Genomic DNA, 17640 nt, shown 5'->3' with positions numbered 1-17640 from the left:
AGGGCCGCCGCCTAAGGCAAATCCACATGGAGAATGGCTTGATTTATATTGGCTCTCAACACTTTACTGAGGACTCGGGAGGCGAACAATAGTGTCTGTTTATGTTTATGTTTATGTTTTTGAAATTTTTATTGCGCGCAAATACCCTAGGGTGTCTCGGCGCATAAGAACTTCCAAAGACAGAGGCATCTGAACGGATCACTGGTTGAATAACCAAGTTTTCAAGAGCTTGCGAAAAATGGTAAGGGTAGGGGAAGTTTTTATGACCAATGGGAGAGAATTCCACAGCCTGGGAGTTGCTACCAGGAAGCGTCTGTCTCCCCAAGTGGAAGTTCTGGTGCGTGGTACCGGGAGCATATGCGTGGAGGATGATCGTAAAGTTCTTATGGGGGCATAGATTTGGAAAGCGTCCTTCAGGAACTTGGGTCCTGATTCATGAATGGCTTTATAGGCAATACATAAAGCCTTAAACTTTATGCGGCTCTTTACTCTCAGCCAATGCAGATGGTGTATGGCCGCAGAAGTAGGGTGACGAAATGGAACGCCAAGCAGTAATCTTGCTGCCGCGTTCTGTACAGATTGCAGCTTGGCTAAGACCTGCTCCTGAGCATTAAGAAAGAGGCCGTTGCCATAGTCCATTTTTGAAAAAACGAGGGTGGTGATTAAGGTTTTACCTGCAGTCGAGGGGAGATATGGCAACAACTTCTTGATTTTTCTCAACATATAGAAGGATGATGTCGCAACTGCGTTGACGTGATGTCTAAAAGAAAGTTTATTGTCGAACAGGATACCGAGATTCCTAACCTTGGTTACTGGAGTGGGGGGGGGACCCATCTCACTGGGCCACCAGGTTGAAGACCACTCAGGGGAAAGTTTACCAAAGGTTAGCACCTCGGTCTTATCCGAGTTCAATTTTAAACTATTATCTGCCATCCACGAGCTGATGGCCATCATCCCTTCCTGAAAATTAGCAGCGACTGCAGGACCATCTTTGTGAACAGACAACACCAGTTGGGTGTCGTCAGCATAGGTGGTTAACAGCAACCTGTGAGCTTTTATAACCCTCGCCAAATCCGCCACATATATATTAAATAATGTGGGGCTTAGCGAGGATCCCTGAGGGACCCCGCAGGGGAGAGAGAAAGTGGGTGAGAAGAAATTACCCAGCTTCACCGCTTGAGTTCGGTTGGCCAGAAACGAAGCAATGAGATCTTTTGCACGATGAGTTACACCAATGGATGCGACACGGTCGACCAAGATGGAGTGGTCGACCGTGTCGAAGGCGGCGGACAGATCAAGGAGCACCAAAACCGCCGCCCCCCCCGATCCATGATGGTCCTGATCTCATCAGAAGCCTTTATCAAGGCCGTTTCCGTGCCATGATATTTCCTGAACCCAAATTGAGTATCATCAAGAAGATTGTGATGGTCGATGAACTCGGAAAGTTGCAGGTTCATAACTGACTCGAAGATTTTGGCCGGGAAAGGTAGACAGGCGATAGGCCTGTAGTTGGCTGAATCAGTAGGATCCAGAGACGGTTTTTTCAAAAGAGGTTTAATAACTGCCTCTTTCCAGACTTCCGGATAAACACCTGCTTGAAAAATGGAGTTACAAAGGACCGTTAAGGGAGGTGCTATAACCTCAGTGAGAGTGTTCAATATCGCAGAGGGACAAGGGTCCAGAGGGGAGCCAGATTTGATAGAAGTGACCAACCTGCTTATGTGTTCAGTTGAGACCGGGAGAAAATTGGTGAACTTAGGCGAGTCAGGAGGGGGATCGGGAGCAACAGAGCAAGCGGGGAGGAAGAATGATGAATAGATCATAGAGATCTTAGTAGAAAAGAAGGTGGCCAGCGTATTGCACAGAACTTGAGAAGGTTCCGTCGGAGGGCCTGTGGGGGGGTTGGAGAGGGCATCAACTACCTGGAACAGCTTTTTAGCTGAGTTTTGAGCTGATTCAATTTGGGCGAGAAAAAAGATACTCTTGCATTTCACAATGGATTTTTTGTACAGTGCAAGGGCAACCTTATAGGTCTGCCTATCAACAGGGTTATAATGCCTTCTCCACCGCCTTTCCAGGTTCCTACAGTGTTGACGGTGTAATCGGAGATCGTCCGTAAACCACGGGGCCGAAGGTGATGCTCTGTTCGAAATAAAAGATTTGGCCGGAACCACATGGTTTACTGCGTCAGAAATCCATTTCTGGTATCTGCAGGACGTTACGCTGGGATTAGGGGAAACCTCGTAACGGGAGTCTATTAGAGTCTGGGAAAGAAATAGGTGATCGAAGTTATTCCAGGCTCTCGAGCTGATGGAAATGCGGGGCATGGGTTTGACGAGGTTGCGATTGTTAGTCTGGATGGTAAAAATAACCGCGGAATGGTCTGACCATACCACAGGACTAACTAAAGAGAGAGAAAGCTTGGGGTTGTTGGTGAACAGCCCATCCAGCGTGTGTCCAGCTTGATGAGTGGGGGCATTCACCAGTTGCGATAAGCCTGCCACTTGTAGGTCAGCTAGCAATTGGGAAGTGTCTTTGTCCCCTAAGTCCTCTAAATGGAAGTTAAAGTCTCCTAAAATGGTGAAATCCGAATGGTTTATAGCTAGTTCTACAAATTCTTCCAAGGCCAGAAGGAAGCGCGAATGAGGGCCAGGGGGACGATATAACAAAATCCCTTTAAAGGACTGATTGTGGTTGAGTGAAATGGAAAAAAGGAAAGCTTCGCAGTCCGGTCGACTTAAAGGGTCAGTTTTGACTCTTAGGTCTGCATTGTGAATTATGGCTAAGCCACCTCCTCTCCCCGTAGATCTGTCCTGTCTCACCACACAGTAACCCTCCGGGGTGGCTGAACAGAAATCCGGACCGGAGGAGGCATCTCCCCAAGATTCAGTGATGAACAGGATGTCCAGTTCGTGAGTTGTAATAAGTTCCCTTATTTCCCAACAATGGCTCGGAAGAGAGCGAGCATTGATAAGTGCTACTCGGAAATGGTGGATGGGTCCTGGGCCAGGAGTGCAATTTACAGGAGAGGGACAGGGAAGAGCAAATTTGCAGCCTGGACATATGGCTGGTAGGGATGTTAGACAAGTAGTGGGGGGCAAAACTAAGCATCTAACGCTAGGGGGCCCTGAGTTCAGATCCATCAACTGGGAATATGAGTAACACACCTGGTGTCTGCACCAGGTGCGCCTGCAGTCAATGAGGTGATTATTTTTAGTTTGTCATAGACGTGCAGACGTGTGGTGTAGACCCGCCCCTAATTAATAAGTGCTGGTGCTAAGCACCTGAAAGCACCCGCACAAATTAAGCACTGTTCATTAGTAAAGATAAGGAGGCTGAATCAATTTTAGGGAAGTTTGTGAGTTGGCTACTAGAGGAGGGCGGGGGCTGGGGCTGGAAGGAGGAACCGAGGTTAGTCAGGGTATTAGCAATTTCTGAAATGATATCTCTGAATTTCTGAAGAAAGTATGCCTGGAAGACATTACAGTCGAGGGATGCTACTGTGGATTTTTTCTCAGCCTTTTGGCTTAGATCTTTCAGAATTATGAAAGTCTCTTTCTGTATGTTAGCTGCCTCAGCAATCCTTCCCTCATAATACTCCGCTTTCCTAGTTATAATGGCTAATTTATAGGAGGTGAGAAGGCCTTTGTAGGCATTCAACTCGGCTGAGTCATAGCTTTTGCGCCACCGCCTCTCAGCTTGGCGGAGGTTTTTCTTTTTTTCCCTCAGTGGTTCATTAAACCATGGGGCCCCCTTTCCTTTATCTCTGACTTTCTCCTTCAGTTCTGGAGCTACTATGTCTATGGCTTTGCATAAATTAGCCAACAAGGCTTCACTCTCCTGGTCAATATTCATTATCTTAGTCCTTGGGGGCGGGAGTGAGCGCAGGGTAGCTACTAGATGATCTGCCTCGATTTTTCTCCAGTTTCTCACCTTTCTCCATACCGGTGGAGATTGCAGCAGCTGATTGTCACTCGGGACCCAACATCTAAGTAGCGAATGATCGGACCAAACACAGGGGCTAATATGTTATGGCCGCCCAGGCTGTGATGTCCAAATGAGGTCAAGGTTATGGCCCTTTTCATGGGTGGGGCTATTGACCAGTTGGTGGAGGTCCATTGAGAGCATAGCGGTCTCAAATTGGCAAGCCGATGACTCTCTCTGTGCTTTGTCCCAGTGATAGTTAAAATCGAAGACTACTAGGAGACGTTTATATCCAGAGCATAGATAAGTAGTAAGCTCCAAGAAGAGGTCATTAAAGCTGGGAGTGGTCCGCGGGGGCCGATAAACTACCAAGAGTAAGATGCAGGATGATTTAAAGGAGATTTTAACCCCTAATGTTATGTTATGTTAAAAACAATTTAAAAAGCTCACGTTCACCAACGGTTTCTTGGTGCTAAGTGTAGTCGGTTGGTTGCTGGAACAGTAAAAGAGGAATTCAACCCCTAAAATGTCCGCATTATCACAATTTCTGCCGTTATCTTAGTAACCATTAAGCTTCTTTTAAAGAAGATGGCCACCCTCCCCCCCCTAGTGTCCCCAGGTCTATTTTGCCAGAGTGCATCAAAGTCTACTGGAAGGGCTGCAATGATGTCTGGGGCTGACGAATCCCCTAACCAGGTTTCCGTGAGGGCCAGAATATCTATATCACCATCTTGCAATAATGAGAAGCCCTCAAGGTGGTGCTTCTGTAGGGAATGTGTGTTAAGAACCGCTGCCTTCAGACCTGGTGCTACAGTAAAAGGAGTATTTTCCATGGCAAGTGTGCGTGGAGACCTAGGTATAACCTCAGCCCTATTTCTCCTCAATAGGTCTTCTGCCTGCAGCTTGGCTATAGAGTTGACATCTAGGACGTGGCCACTTGTGGCAAGGGTCCGCAAATCTGTTGCCGAGTAGATCAGCGGAGGCCTGTGGTTCTGGCCCCTGGTCCCGGACGGGCGCAGACGGGCTTGCCAGCGGCGCACGCGTGCGCTGCGCTCTTGCTCCAGCGTGGCAGATAATAGGTCAGCTCCTCTACCCCACCAATCAGCCCTGCTGTGCAGCAGCTGAGTGTCCCGGAGCACTAGACCGCTTAGCAGCAGCGGAAGTGCCGTTAGGGTAAAAGGAAGTGAGGGTGTGTAGGTGCCAGTGAAGTTTGCAATTTTAAAAGGACAATTTTAAAAGAAAAGCGTTCCCCAAGAGTAGCGCGGCTGTCAACACAAAGCGCTATCTGGGAGCAACACAGCAGGAGTTCACAATGCAAATAAGTATTTTTAAAAATGTTTAAAGTCTAGAACAGCATAATTAGGTTACCACGCTTCTGGCAAACAACCATAAGAAGGTTAGCGCGTCTTTCTCTGCCTGCGCGCTTGCTCCAGCGTGGCAGATAATAGGTCAGCTCCTCCCCCCACCAATCAGCCCTGCTGTGCAGCAGCTGAGTGTCCCGGAGCACTAGACCGCTTAGCAGCAACGGAAGTGCCGTTAGTGTAAAAGGAAGTGAGGGTGTGTAGGTGCCGGTGAAGTTTGCAATTTTAAAAGGACAATTTTAAAAGAAAAGTGTTCCCCAAGAGCAGCGCGGCTGTCAGCACAAAGAGCTATCTGAGAGCAACACAGCAGGAGTTCACAATGCAAATAAGTATTTTTAAAAATCTTAAAAGTCTAAAACAGCATAATTCGGTTACCGCTCCTCTGGCAAACAACCATAAGGAGGTTAGCGCATCTTTCTCTCGTAGTTCTTGGGTTCCCTATCAACTCATCAGTGCATCTAGGGCTGTATTATACAATGGGGCTCATTTTCCTTGTTGGCGCCGGGCACACCTTTCAAAAGATGCACTAGGCGCTAACAAGGAGAGTGCGCCATATTTAATTTAATGCTCTGCCCCCAGGGCAGCCGCAAAGTCATACTGCCTTGGGGGCAGCGCATTCAAGTGAAATACGGAGCGGCTTTGTAGAAACATCTCGGTGTTTCACTGGGTAGGCGGCAACCAGCCTGCACTTCCAAGAGGAGAGATAGATCCCCTTGCAGGTTGGTGCAGTGAGTTACTGCACCTGCCTGCAAGGGGATGTCTAACCCCATTTTCCCCATTTCAGAGGGCTGCCATCAGAGTGCGCTTCCTGACAGCTGCTTTGCATCTGCGCCCGCGTCTATAATACGGCACGGACGCAGAGGCAAAGGGATTCCCTCATGTACATGAGGCCATGCCCACATACAAATGATGGAATGCCATCTTGAGAAAGCGCTGGCTCTACATGTGTGCCAGTGCTTTCATTATTACAGAAGAGGCCGCACATGCATCTGGGGCCCCTTCTGTAACACCAACACGTCCCGAGGGTGCGCAAAGTGGGTGCACAAGTATTTTGCGCCCCAGGGCACGTTTTGTAATATGGCCTCTAGACTTTTACGTGCCTTCCATGATAATCTTCCATTGAAACCCAGGGCTTTAGCACCCCAAAATAGGGTATAGTTTGTTAAGTAAGGTGCAATGACAAGATGTACTCAACTCAGGAAAGAGCACCACTGTGAAACACGTCTTCTCGCCACAGCTTTTCCAGCAACTGTCACAGCTCTAACTCCAAACTGGAATACTGAGTGGGTTTTGTGAGAGCGAGAGCATATACAAAAGTAAACACTACATAGTTGTGTTAGCTTCTTCAAACAAATTGACTCCTTGCTGTTTTCTTACCTTGCATATCTGGACTCCCCACCAGTGCATCACATGCCTGGGTCTTTGCTTCATATGAGGCTTAGATTATTGCACACAGATTTAATCTGGGATGGCGATTGACCAGGTGGTGGCACAGGGAAGCAGAAGACAGGCTCCATCAGATATATGTCATTTGTGTGTCTGAATGCTCCCGGCCTGACATCCGGGAGACACACTGAGCATGTGTGGTAAGAAAAAGGGACTCTTTTGCGGATGCATAGCATTTGAATGTCTACAAAAGACGCTAAGTCTTGCTTTGGGTATCTTTTCAACACGCTAACTTAGACACCAGCTGGCATTTCCTTTCTCCCAAATCTTTGCTTAGTGTTTTTTTGCTGCCTACTTGGTTTTCTAGTTCTTGACCTGGAGTGCCATTCTGATTTCTCTAAGTCGATTTTGATTGGAGAGTCTCTCTCTCGCACCTTACCCGAGTCCTATGCAGCCCTTTCCCAGCTATCGTAGAGACTATGTGAACTTCATGAATTATTTATTAAAGCCTCTCTTTGCACGGGCTACCAGTGAATGTCTCTGTGACTATTTTCCTTACTTGTGTTTTCATAGATTCGAATCATTATCTCTGTGGATTATAACTTATATGGACTACATTGGTTCAGGACTTTTCCTAAATCCGTTGGTAAAGCTTTGGGCCTCCTTTCTGTTTTTATTTTATTGTTGTGCAGCACCTGAATTGTTCCGTTTAAGGTACATTTTGGTAAACAAACATTACTTACTCACAATTACATTGTCAGGTTTCCTACCAGATAGTATAATATTTCCCTCTGTATTTTAGTGTTTGTGTCAGAAGCGTAGCCTAGTAATGGGTGCTAAATGGTCTAGCCTCCTTTTTTGTTAACCTCCATTCTTCTTTACAACTCGCAGTTTACTTCAGCCTTTGGCGCTATTCCCTGATGCTCTCATCCTCAGGGCTCCAACGTCCTGGGCTAGTTATGCACTTTCATCGGTTCCTATGTCAAGATTCAGGTTAGTCCTTGTCAAGTACTATGCTGGTCAGCAGTAGACATGGGGAAAGGCAAGTGGGATTAGAGAGAAACAGAGATATCTTCACACTGACTGGTCTTACAACTGGACTCAACCTGCACTGCGGAAGTGTTGATATTTAAAACGTTAAATAAATCTTTAACTATTTCACCTTTTAAGTTGAAATTCACTAACTCTAGTATAGCACGTGATATATCCTGTGAAAGTCTCTGTATTTCAGAGTCTCTGTAGGATGTTGAAGCTCCGTGACTTCTTAGAATTGAAACATAAATGAAATCTCTGTTATAGATGCAAAGGAATACTTGAACTTAAACACTTTTGTCTATGTCAATAACTACCTTCAATTATTTGCAAATTAAGTATGTGTTCTGAATGACTCTAAATGTAACAAGTTCATCAACTTTAGCATAAGGAATGCACATTAGTACTGATTCTTCTCTTTTTATTTGGAACAATCACTTTCCCACCATTGTCAATACCTAAATACCATATTGTGGTTAAAATAAACATAAACAAGTCTGGAAATCCTTCTTTCTTATTGACAATGCCATCCCAGAATGTCTGTTTGCATTTCTACTCAGGCAACAGGAATCTGGCTTCAGTAACTAAGTATGTTGATTGCTTAGCAAAGATTGCTCTGAAACATGCAGAAGTGACACTCTATAAATCCAAGATGGCCACCACCATTGCACGCCTTGCAAGAGTCCCATGACACACTGTGAATTGTAGGATGTTCTGACTCAATCCATGGTTCTAGCAAAGTGTAACACATTGAACTCTCCTGCCTCAAAGAATAGTGCACATATTAATTTTGTTTAAGTGCATCTCCTCTCCTATCTTGTTATTGCAGGTGAGCATGTTCTGTGAATTATGACAGTTTTCAGTGTTAAAACCCTTCTTTCTCTCTGTGATAAGTGAAGTCCAATCTCGTGGCCCTTCACTGTCAATGATAAATGAGATTAAGGTAAACAGCCTTTTTGTCTTTGAAAATAACACAGAATCACCCACAGTTCCAGAAGGTGATAAAGAATTGATTGTTTTATTCCTCCGTTCCTTGCTAACTCTAGTCTTAACACAGCTCTCTTTCTTGCACCCGGATACCGCAGCAAGATCACTGGCTGTACTTTACAAATGTCTTTTCATTACATATTCAAAGTGACAAGGAATTGATGTGATTTTTTGATATTGGGACATCATCAGAATCAAAGTTGCTGACAATTGATACAGTCACACAGAGTCACTAGTTTTACAGTTTTTTCGGGCTGTAACTTTGTGTAAATAGGACACTTTCTGCATTCATCTTTTTGTATATTTTGTATTAAATAGTAAGGCCTCATCTGATGAAATGATCTTCGATCCAATGATCTAAAAAATGTTGGACTCTGATTTAGTTGGGTAAATATAAGGTGTTGGTGTATTTGTTGGCAACACACATTATGCTTTCATATGTGGATGGTTTGTTGGATCACAAATTGAGCTGCCTCTTCAGAATGTTGGGGTTAATAGTTGCTAAGAGGCACATAGCATTTAGCTGAATCAGCCCTAGACCCCCAAACAGGAGGACTGGTGCAGGGATTCACTTAAATGGGCTGGAGCAGGGGAGGCACATATTCGAACAACCCATAAAGATGACAAGGTTATGAATGATTTACTCTCCTGGGGGTTTATGACACAAGCAGTGCTGGAGTCTCTCAGAGATGCTCCATTGGAGGTGACGGATCGAGAGGATGCAGCAGTGAATAGGACGGGCGAGTAGTGTTGCTCCCTGGCGTGACCTGAGGGACGGATGGAAGCCCCAGTCCTAGGGAAACAACGTCCAGAGGAAGAAATCAATCGTTTGCTCTTTGTAGTTATTGCAAAGATGCATGTGAAACAAGTGTGCATGTGTCAGTTGCATGTCCTAAAACAAAGGACATAAGAATTAAAAGATTTTGGCACTACTCATTGATAGAGCAAAAAAGGTGTGGTTGGCTAACATGCAAGAGACCTCATTTAAAGAACAGTCAAGGTCATTTAAGAAAACCTGATTTTGGGTTTACCAAAGATCGTACTGCTGTGGGGATTGAAGTTTCAAACCAATGTGAAAACTTACAGAACACCCTAGGACAAGCGTTTGAAAGTAAAGTCAGTTATTCTAGTGAATTATCTAAAGAAATCAAAGCTTTCACAAACTGTTGCACTGTGAAGCTTCATGTTTTTAGGTAGGTTTCCAGGGAATGTGGCCACGATGTAACGATTTTGTTCTAACTGATCGAGGACTACAAATGTAGTTCACCGTCAAGAAAAATGCATGCTTTACTACCATGATGGGCTCTTTAAAAATGAGGCAAGTATTTATGGACAATAAATAGATTAGTAAAGCTCAATAATGTTATACTGAATTGTGCATATTATGTTTCAAGTGAAATGTTAATATTAGAACTGTTTAAACATATCAAGTTTAGCATTTAAATAAAGTGTGGAATTCAGATATATGTTACTAATTAGTTATTAGGGTTTGAAAATATTATATAGAGTGTGACGTCTTAGTGTAAGAAATTAGTTACATGTTGATGTTAAGGTCTGTTAGTATAGTTAAGTGTTAAATTATGTTAGAATAGGCATTAATTGAAACACTCACTGCATTAAAGAATTTAGGGGTCTATTACGATGGCGGGCGGACTTTTGCCACCGCAACGGCAAAAGGGACCATCCACCATAGGTGCGGCGGTCCCGCCATTCAAATTAGGATGCGCCCGCCACACTGGCAGGTGCATTCCGCATTTTTTACACTGTGGCGGGCGGTGCTGTAAGCAGCATTCGCCGCAATGTAAAAAATGCATGTAGTGCATTTGCATGCACAACGTGACAGGCACCGCGCGGTGTCTGCCACCTTGTGCATGCAAATGCTGGGTGTACCATAGGTACCCCCCATGTGCACACCCCACTCCCCCAACAGCGAACACCGCGTTGCTTCCATGGAAAGGCTGCTTCCCGTCTGCATCGTGATATGGATGGCGGTGTCTTGCAGACACCGCCACAATATCCAGGCCCTTTTCCGCCCGGTCGATGAGTCGACCGGCGGAAAAGCGGCAGATGGTCTTCCCGTCCGCGCGGACCCCCCAGCCATCCTAATGTGGCGGGGGATCATTCTTGGAAGGATGGCGGGCGAATCGCCCCTGCCGGGCCGGCAGTGGCTACCGCCAGCCCGGGGCAACTGCCTGCCATCCTAATGTGCCCCTTTGTGTTAGAATGTTTTATAACCTGCATACACATAATCAGTACAGGCCCCTTTATTGTATGATAATCATATGCTAACCTAAACTTACTTTGCACAGGACATTCATAATCAGAAGATACAGAGGTGTGATAAGATATAGACAATACTAAATTGCTAGGGAGATGGTGGAGAGTGTACAGTCTTTATCCAATATGTGATTTATGTTTCCATGAGGATGATTTGAATTGCTGTTGCACTCGAACAATCTTTGTGCGGTTGGAAGCAACACTGATTTGAATCTGATGGGCAGCAGTAATAACCCAGAATGAGTCACTATGTGGTGATACAAGAATAGCAAAATGCCTTGTTATCTAATTAGTGATGGCCATGAAAGGATGTATATGATTTCCACTGTCCCTAACTTCTGTCTAGCGAACAAATAGCCAAGGGAATGGGCTTTGCAGAATCAGCAAGGAAAAAAGGCCCTGTTGAGGATGACTCTTGTCTGCCATTGTCAGGAGACATGAGATGTGTAGGATAAGTGGAGGCCCTTGGCCACAGGTAAAATACTATTACTTCTATTGTTTTTTCACCTACCCATTGAGGCAGGGTGGGCGGGACCCATGGGGGTCTCACTTCTAGCTCCAAGCTCCTGCCACACACCGAACATGACCCGAACATAACCCGCTCTAGGGACAGCAGCAGTTGGGAACTTTTACCAGCCAAACGATAATGCAGGTGTCCTAGGGCGAGCTCAAGCAGAAGGACAAAAGCTCCCTTGATCCTGATTTTTAATATGAATAGACTGTGAAAACAAGACCTCACAATACTTCTGACTTTTTGGGTTGAGGTGTCAGAAAATTTACCACATGGATAACTGGCATTTGATGGCCAAGCATTCATAGTGACATTGCTTTTTGATCCTTCGATATTAGTTCTTCCAATCATTGTGTAGCAGAATTCACCACACATTGGATTGTTCTCCAACTAATAGGAAATGTGAGCTTGGTTTAGCCCATCGTGAGACAGGTTAGCTTTACCCTACTGATGGTATTTTGTTGCAGCAGTAATCCTGCTAAGTTCGAGAGGGACCACAGTGCCATTGAGCTTTGGTTGTTTGATTTAATAGTACTCTCCATGTTGCATTCTGTAATAAGACTGTAGGCCACATGTGGGGTAGACATGCTTCAGCTTGTTAAACAAATACACTTTTTATACCTTGAAGAGACTGTACCATATTTTTACGTGATGTTTGTTGAATGAATTTCATGACAAATATTTTCTTTGACACAACTTGCACATAGGCTCTTAGAGCCTAGCTAAACTCTTGGCATGGATCTCCCTGTTAATTTGTTGGCTTGCCCACCTCTAGTATTCCTGTCACTCCATAAAAGAGCCATGTCAAACACACAAATACATAATGAGTATTTAAGGAGGTTATTTTTCCTGCTCTGGAATACCATTTTTGTGCCTAGTGCAGGAAAGGGCACAAAAATAATTTTGAGTTTATTTAAAGAGACTTAGTTAGTACGGGTCATTTTGTTGGAGTGCTTGGCTGAGAATTACAATAACACTTTGTCTGCGAAAGAGGCACAGGAGTGACATTTAGGGGTAATTAGTGGAATAGGAAATGTGTGAATTGCAGAAGCTAAGCGGACCTCAAGAACTTCTGAGAGTTTCACAGTGTCCCCTCACCTTGCAGGCTAGAAGAATGTTTTTGGGTGAAATGGCGAGCCTGGATGCCATTCTTGAGACCAACACCATCAGAGTTCCGAAACCTATTAAGGTCATGGACGTGGAGGGTGGAGGATCGGCCTTAGCCATGGAACACGTGCAGATGCACCCCATAAAGTATGTATTTCACTTTTATATTGGCAGTTCATGAATTCATATACAAACAATGGTATATTTAATGGTGTCGACATCTTTCTATATGTGACAAAATGTTCCACATAAAGTTTCAGAGATAACTTGATGGGGAACAAACCACCACACAGTGCTTGACATCAGTCAAGCACACATACAAAATAGAGGCATCTTAAGTATGCTCACTTTGTTTTGGTTTTTGAGTTACCAATCTTGAGGTTTGTGTGGTCTAGTGTAGGATTCTGGGAGATTGAATGAGGTTTTTTTGTTTGGTAGGAGGGATTCAAGATAAGGACTGGTGTGTTAAATGGATATGGGAACTCATCAAGATATTTACAATTAAATATTGGATATTTATAGTAAGTTGGATCATTCAATCACAAGCATTCCTCTAAGTAGGTACGACATTTTGTATTTTGAAAGCTGTCTTCACTCATGTACTCAGAGGAAGAATGTTAGGACCAATCTGTTCCCAGGTTTTAGCTAATCATGGTGAAAGGAAGCACTTTTCCGTGCAAAAGCAGTGCTAATCATCAATATATAGGATGTGGATTTCCAAGTAAGATATAGCGAAAATCTCTAGCCAGTTAAATGCAATTTCTGAGAGTTATTACTGATGCCCGTCTTCAGGGTGACTTGGAGCTGAAAAGAAAGAGGAAGGATCTGTTCTATGTCCTTCCATTTAGTAAACCATTGCTTACCTGTCTAATCAATCCACATAGTCACATGGCAGGTCAAAAAATATTGTGATAAATAACAAAGTCTGGGGTGCTTATGTCACTGTGGCCCTTACAGGTCCTTAGGAGTTTCATGCTAATTTGGGGGTAGTTACCCTTCCAGGTGAAATTATCAAATTTAGATCCTAGAATTGTGTTATATGCACCAGTAGTCCAACTTGAAGGTAAAGGAGTTGAGCACCTATGGTGATCTACACATCCTCAATCTTCTCCAACCATTTTTGGTAAATAGAGGACGATATTTTCTTTGCTTCCAAAGTAAACCATAGTAATTGATATGTGACTTGTACCCATGGATTGTATTGATCCATAAGGAGTCATTTAGTCTTTGAAGTTTTTCTGCAAGACAAAAATGTCCCAATGCGCTGGAAGTTTTCTTTCATGAGACAAAGGACATGTAAGTATCTTTCATGTCAAGTACTAGCGCAGCGTGCATGTCTGTCTCAGGAAGAATAAAGGTTGTGTGCATTGCAAAAGGTTCTGAAGTGAGTGATCCTTCCAACGCAATAGATAACAGCAGCTGCCACACAGACAGGGATAGCCCATCTGTGAACCTGCTGATGGCTCCCCCATTAGGAAGACAACCACACTCAAATTATTCTAAGGTCCAGATTTACCGCTTATTCACACAGCTCAGTGCAACAGCTGCGAATGCTGCGCTACGTGAAACGGAGAGAGGAGGAGAGCGCAATATTTACAGAAATATGGTACTATCCTCCCCTTTCCCTAGTGCTGGCGCTGGAACCAACTGCTGTGCGCCACCGAGACACATTTGCGCCGTAGAGCAAGGGTGTCTCCGTGAGTCTAGCATAAGATTTGTACTGGAAGGATTCCCTTTCAGTACCAAATACTATGCATAGACTGACTTTAACCCTTTTCCCTCTTTGAATGTGTGCTGTAAAGTGCAGCACACGTACAAAGTCGGAAAAGGCAGCCACCGTCGCTGCAGGTAAGAGCGATGGGGCAAGGTGGGGGGATTTCGAGAGGCGACTACGCTGGAAAATGAATTATTTATTTAATTTTCCCTCGTGGTCATCACTCAAAATACCCCCCCACCTGGCCCCACTGCTCTTACTTGCAGCGGCTGCGGCTGGGAAAAGGAAGTAGAAAGTAAAGTATTTCTCCTTCCCTGCTCCTACTTCAAAAGGGTGCAGTTTTCTGATGCTAAACCCTGTCTACTTTATTTAGTAAATAGGGTTTAGCGCCAGAAACCTTGAGTGGTTGCATGGGAACGCCCATGCCCTACCCATGGTACGCCCCCTAGCATTACTTTCACGTAATTTTCATTGCTAAACAAGTTTAACGCTGAAAAGTAAATCGGATTTTATTTTTAGTTTGCACCGTTTTGCTTTACGTTTGTGACGCAAACACGGTGTAAAATCTTAGTAACTTTCTCCCTAAATGAGGTGCAGGATACTATAGGTGGACAGTCGGTACATCCGTATCACTCAAAAGGGAGACACTGTTCCAAAAGAGGAAAGAAAACGAGAGAGACTCAAAGAGATATGGGGAGATAAAGTCCTAGGCTATTATTGGACCCAAAGACTAGAGGGGGAAGCAGAGCTTAATTTCTCTTGTTGCCCTCACACACCCCGAGGGATGTCATGCTTCATCATTGGGCGTTTTGCTCCTCGTCGGGCCGGCGCTGCAATGCCCTACGGGTCCCCCGGAGGGTCACTTTAGCAGAGATCTTTTAAGAGAAAACGCCGTTTGGTGCATGTGGGTGTGTGGTTTGGGTCCTAATAAAAGGCAAGTGGTGATGTGAATGTGTCTGTGACGTGATAAATTAAAAATGTCTAAGGGTTTCTAGTAGAGTAAGATTTAATACAGGTGGCACCCATCTAAGCTTTGATAGCAGAAAGGCAGTACTTTGGATTATCAATATCAAAACCAGTTGAGACTTTCCAATAGGGTGGTGTGTTATCTACATCCTGTTAGATTCTGTGGTGCTTGGCGGCCTGTAAGACTTCCAGGGGCTTCAAATACAGACTGGAAATTCCAAAGGATGTAGTCTCATGTACCGTACAGAAGATGAGGATGGCTTTGGGTCTGGAGGAACTTATCTGCAGCATCTGGCCTGTACTTTCAAAGTTTGGCTGAAGCTTTGTAGGACAAAGCTGTCAAAGGCCATTTGAGGTGTGAGGGTGTCAAAATGTGCTTTGAAGAGATTGAGGAGAATGAGGAACCATGGGTCAACTGTAGTGATCACTGCTCATCTTTCTTGCTCAGCCTCTGCTGTCACCATGTGGAATGTTGGTATACATGATGACACATGAGAATGTTGGATTCCTAGCTCTGTCAGTTCAGTTGGGAGCTTGGGGCTGAGCTGTTAGGAGACAGCTCCTGGTGGGGTTTTTCTTCACCCTTCTTAACATCTCGATACCATGACTACTATCTTGTACCATCTACTAAATAAATGCGTATTCTACAAGAACCTAAGTGGACCTGATCTTCATTTACTTCACTACAGATTTGGCGACGATTTGGGCACTTCAACTTTATCTCACTTTAAATGTCAAGCAACAACAAATGGACTTTCTTCAACAAGGTAACCATTTACGTTTTAATTCCTTCAATTGACTTCCTAGCATACTGGCACGCTAAAAAACCCCACCAGTGACCATTTCACCATACTGGTCGCCCTCATTTCAACAAGCCAGTCCCTGCTGTACAATCCTGCTGTAACTTCCTGCTACCTTTTGAGGCTAGTTCGATAAAGTCTAATTTCCTGACTTCCAGTTCCTCTCCATCTCTTCGTGACTTTCTATGCTACTTTCGGAGAATATGCCTCCCATTTCATAGTGACCAGTTCTTGCTTCATGCGTTTTATTGCTGTTAAGCGTCCAAGTAATTTAATTTGCCTTGTTTCAACTTCAATGCCAATGTCCTTCCAACTTCAAAAAAAAAAAAAAAAAATTATTTATTGATTATCAAAAAGGTGGTACAGTACAATGCAAGAAACATAACATTACAGTGGTGTGTAATCAGCCATATACATAGCGGAAATACGAAACATATTCACTTATCCAAATCATTTGTACGGTGATGTCAGTAATGCCTGATGAATGTATAGAGACCACAACCAACTTTGCATTGATTCTCAAGGCAGCGTTACTCAACTAAGCAGGCAGACAGGGATGGCGCCCCTCCTGAAGTGCGCGCTATTACATGCAATCATTATCTACCTTGAACCATCGGCAGTAATGGAATCATTAGATTGTGCCCACGCCAGTGAAGAAAAGGCTCCCATAGCTCCTTGGGCCTGGAGGCAGGTGGCATAAGCTCCCAATACGTTGCTAACTGAGTTTGACCATACGTGACTTCCCTCAACCATCCTTTAATTGTGGGTTTCCTTCGTTTCCCCCAGACAATCGCTATCTGTCTTCTGGCAAATAACAAAAGCAGTGTGTGTAACTTGCGTTTTTTGATGTGCGTATTTTTGACATATCCCAGTAGGCCCAACACAGGGGAGGGGGGGCACCTTGAGACCCAGGATCTGATTGATGGATTCGAAAATTTTAGTCCAATATACAATGATGTCCGGACATTCCCAAGCCATATGGAGGAACGAGGCGGCAGCCGTCCTGCAGCGCCAGCAACAGTCACCCTCCCTTAATCCCATCCTATGTAGGCCAATGGGCGTCCTATAGTAACGGTGTAAAAATTTAAAGTGAATTAGTCGAAGTTTGTAGTTAGGTGAGAGTTCGGTCATTTGGGCACAACATTAGGCCCACTCGACGTCTGTCAGGGGGGTGGGCAGCTCGATGTCCCATTTAGAGCGAGCATTGGAGGTTACTACGGGGGCATCTGGCTGCATGTGTGTGTAAAGTCTGGTAATCAATTTGCGTGGCAACGGTGTAGTCAATACATTTTCTAGGGCATTTAGCCTAGGTGGCTGGGATGGGAAATTTGCATGCAGCTTCTGGCAAGCCGCCCGAAGTTTATGGTGCAGAAATACCTCTCCGAAGGGTACCCTCTCACCTTCCAACGCTTTTGGATAGTCCCTGAATACCCCTCCTGGGTATAAGTCCGCAAAGGTATGGAGCTTCATCACCTGTGCAACTTTACTATTTATCTAATCCCGCACGTTAGGTAGAAGCGGGTTTTGTGCAATTGGGATCGAGGGAGCATACAATATTGGTATGTTTGCTCTTCT

At 44.6% G+C, this 17640-nt stretch overlaps 1 protein-coding gene across 2 annotated transcripts in view; it reads left to right on the top strand.

Moving 5' to 3' along the window:
• LOC146809929 (ketosamine-3-kinase-like) overlaps positions 1-17640 on the top strand; it is a 308807-nt gene that overhangs the window by 48066 nt on the left and 243101 nt on the right. The window contains exons 2-3 of one of the 2 annotated variants that reach the window (XM_085616789.1): positions 12584-12732; positions 15955-16032. In XM_085616789.1, the coding sequence (XP_085472915.1) occupies positions 12584-12732; positions 15955-16032 (227 nt within the window). The remainder of the gene's footprint in view (positions 1-12583; positions 12733-15954; positions 16033-17640) is intronic. The other variant, XM_085616790.1, reaches the window with a different exon arrangement.

This window comes from Triturus cristatus, chromosome 7 (assembly GCF_964204655.1).
Source record: "Triturus cristatus chromosome 7, aTriCri1.1, whole genome shotgun sequence".
Lineage (NCBI taxonomy): Eukaryota > Metazoa > Chordata > Amphibia > Caudata > Salamandridae > Triturus > Triturus cristatus.
The sequence above is the reverse complement of the archived record's forward strand: the minus strand, read 5'-3'. Positions and strand labels throughout refer to the sequence as shown.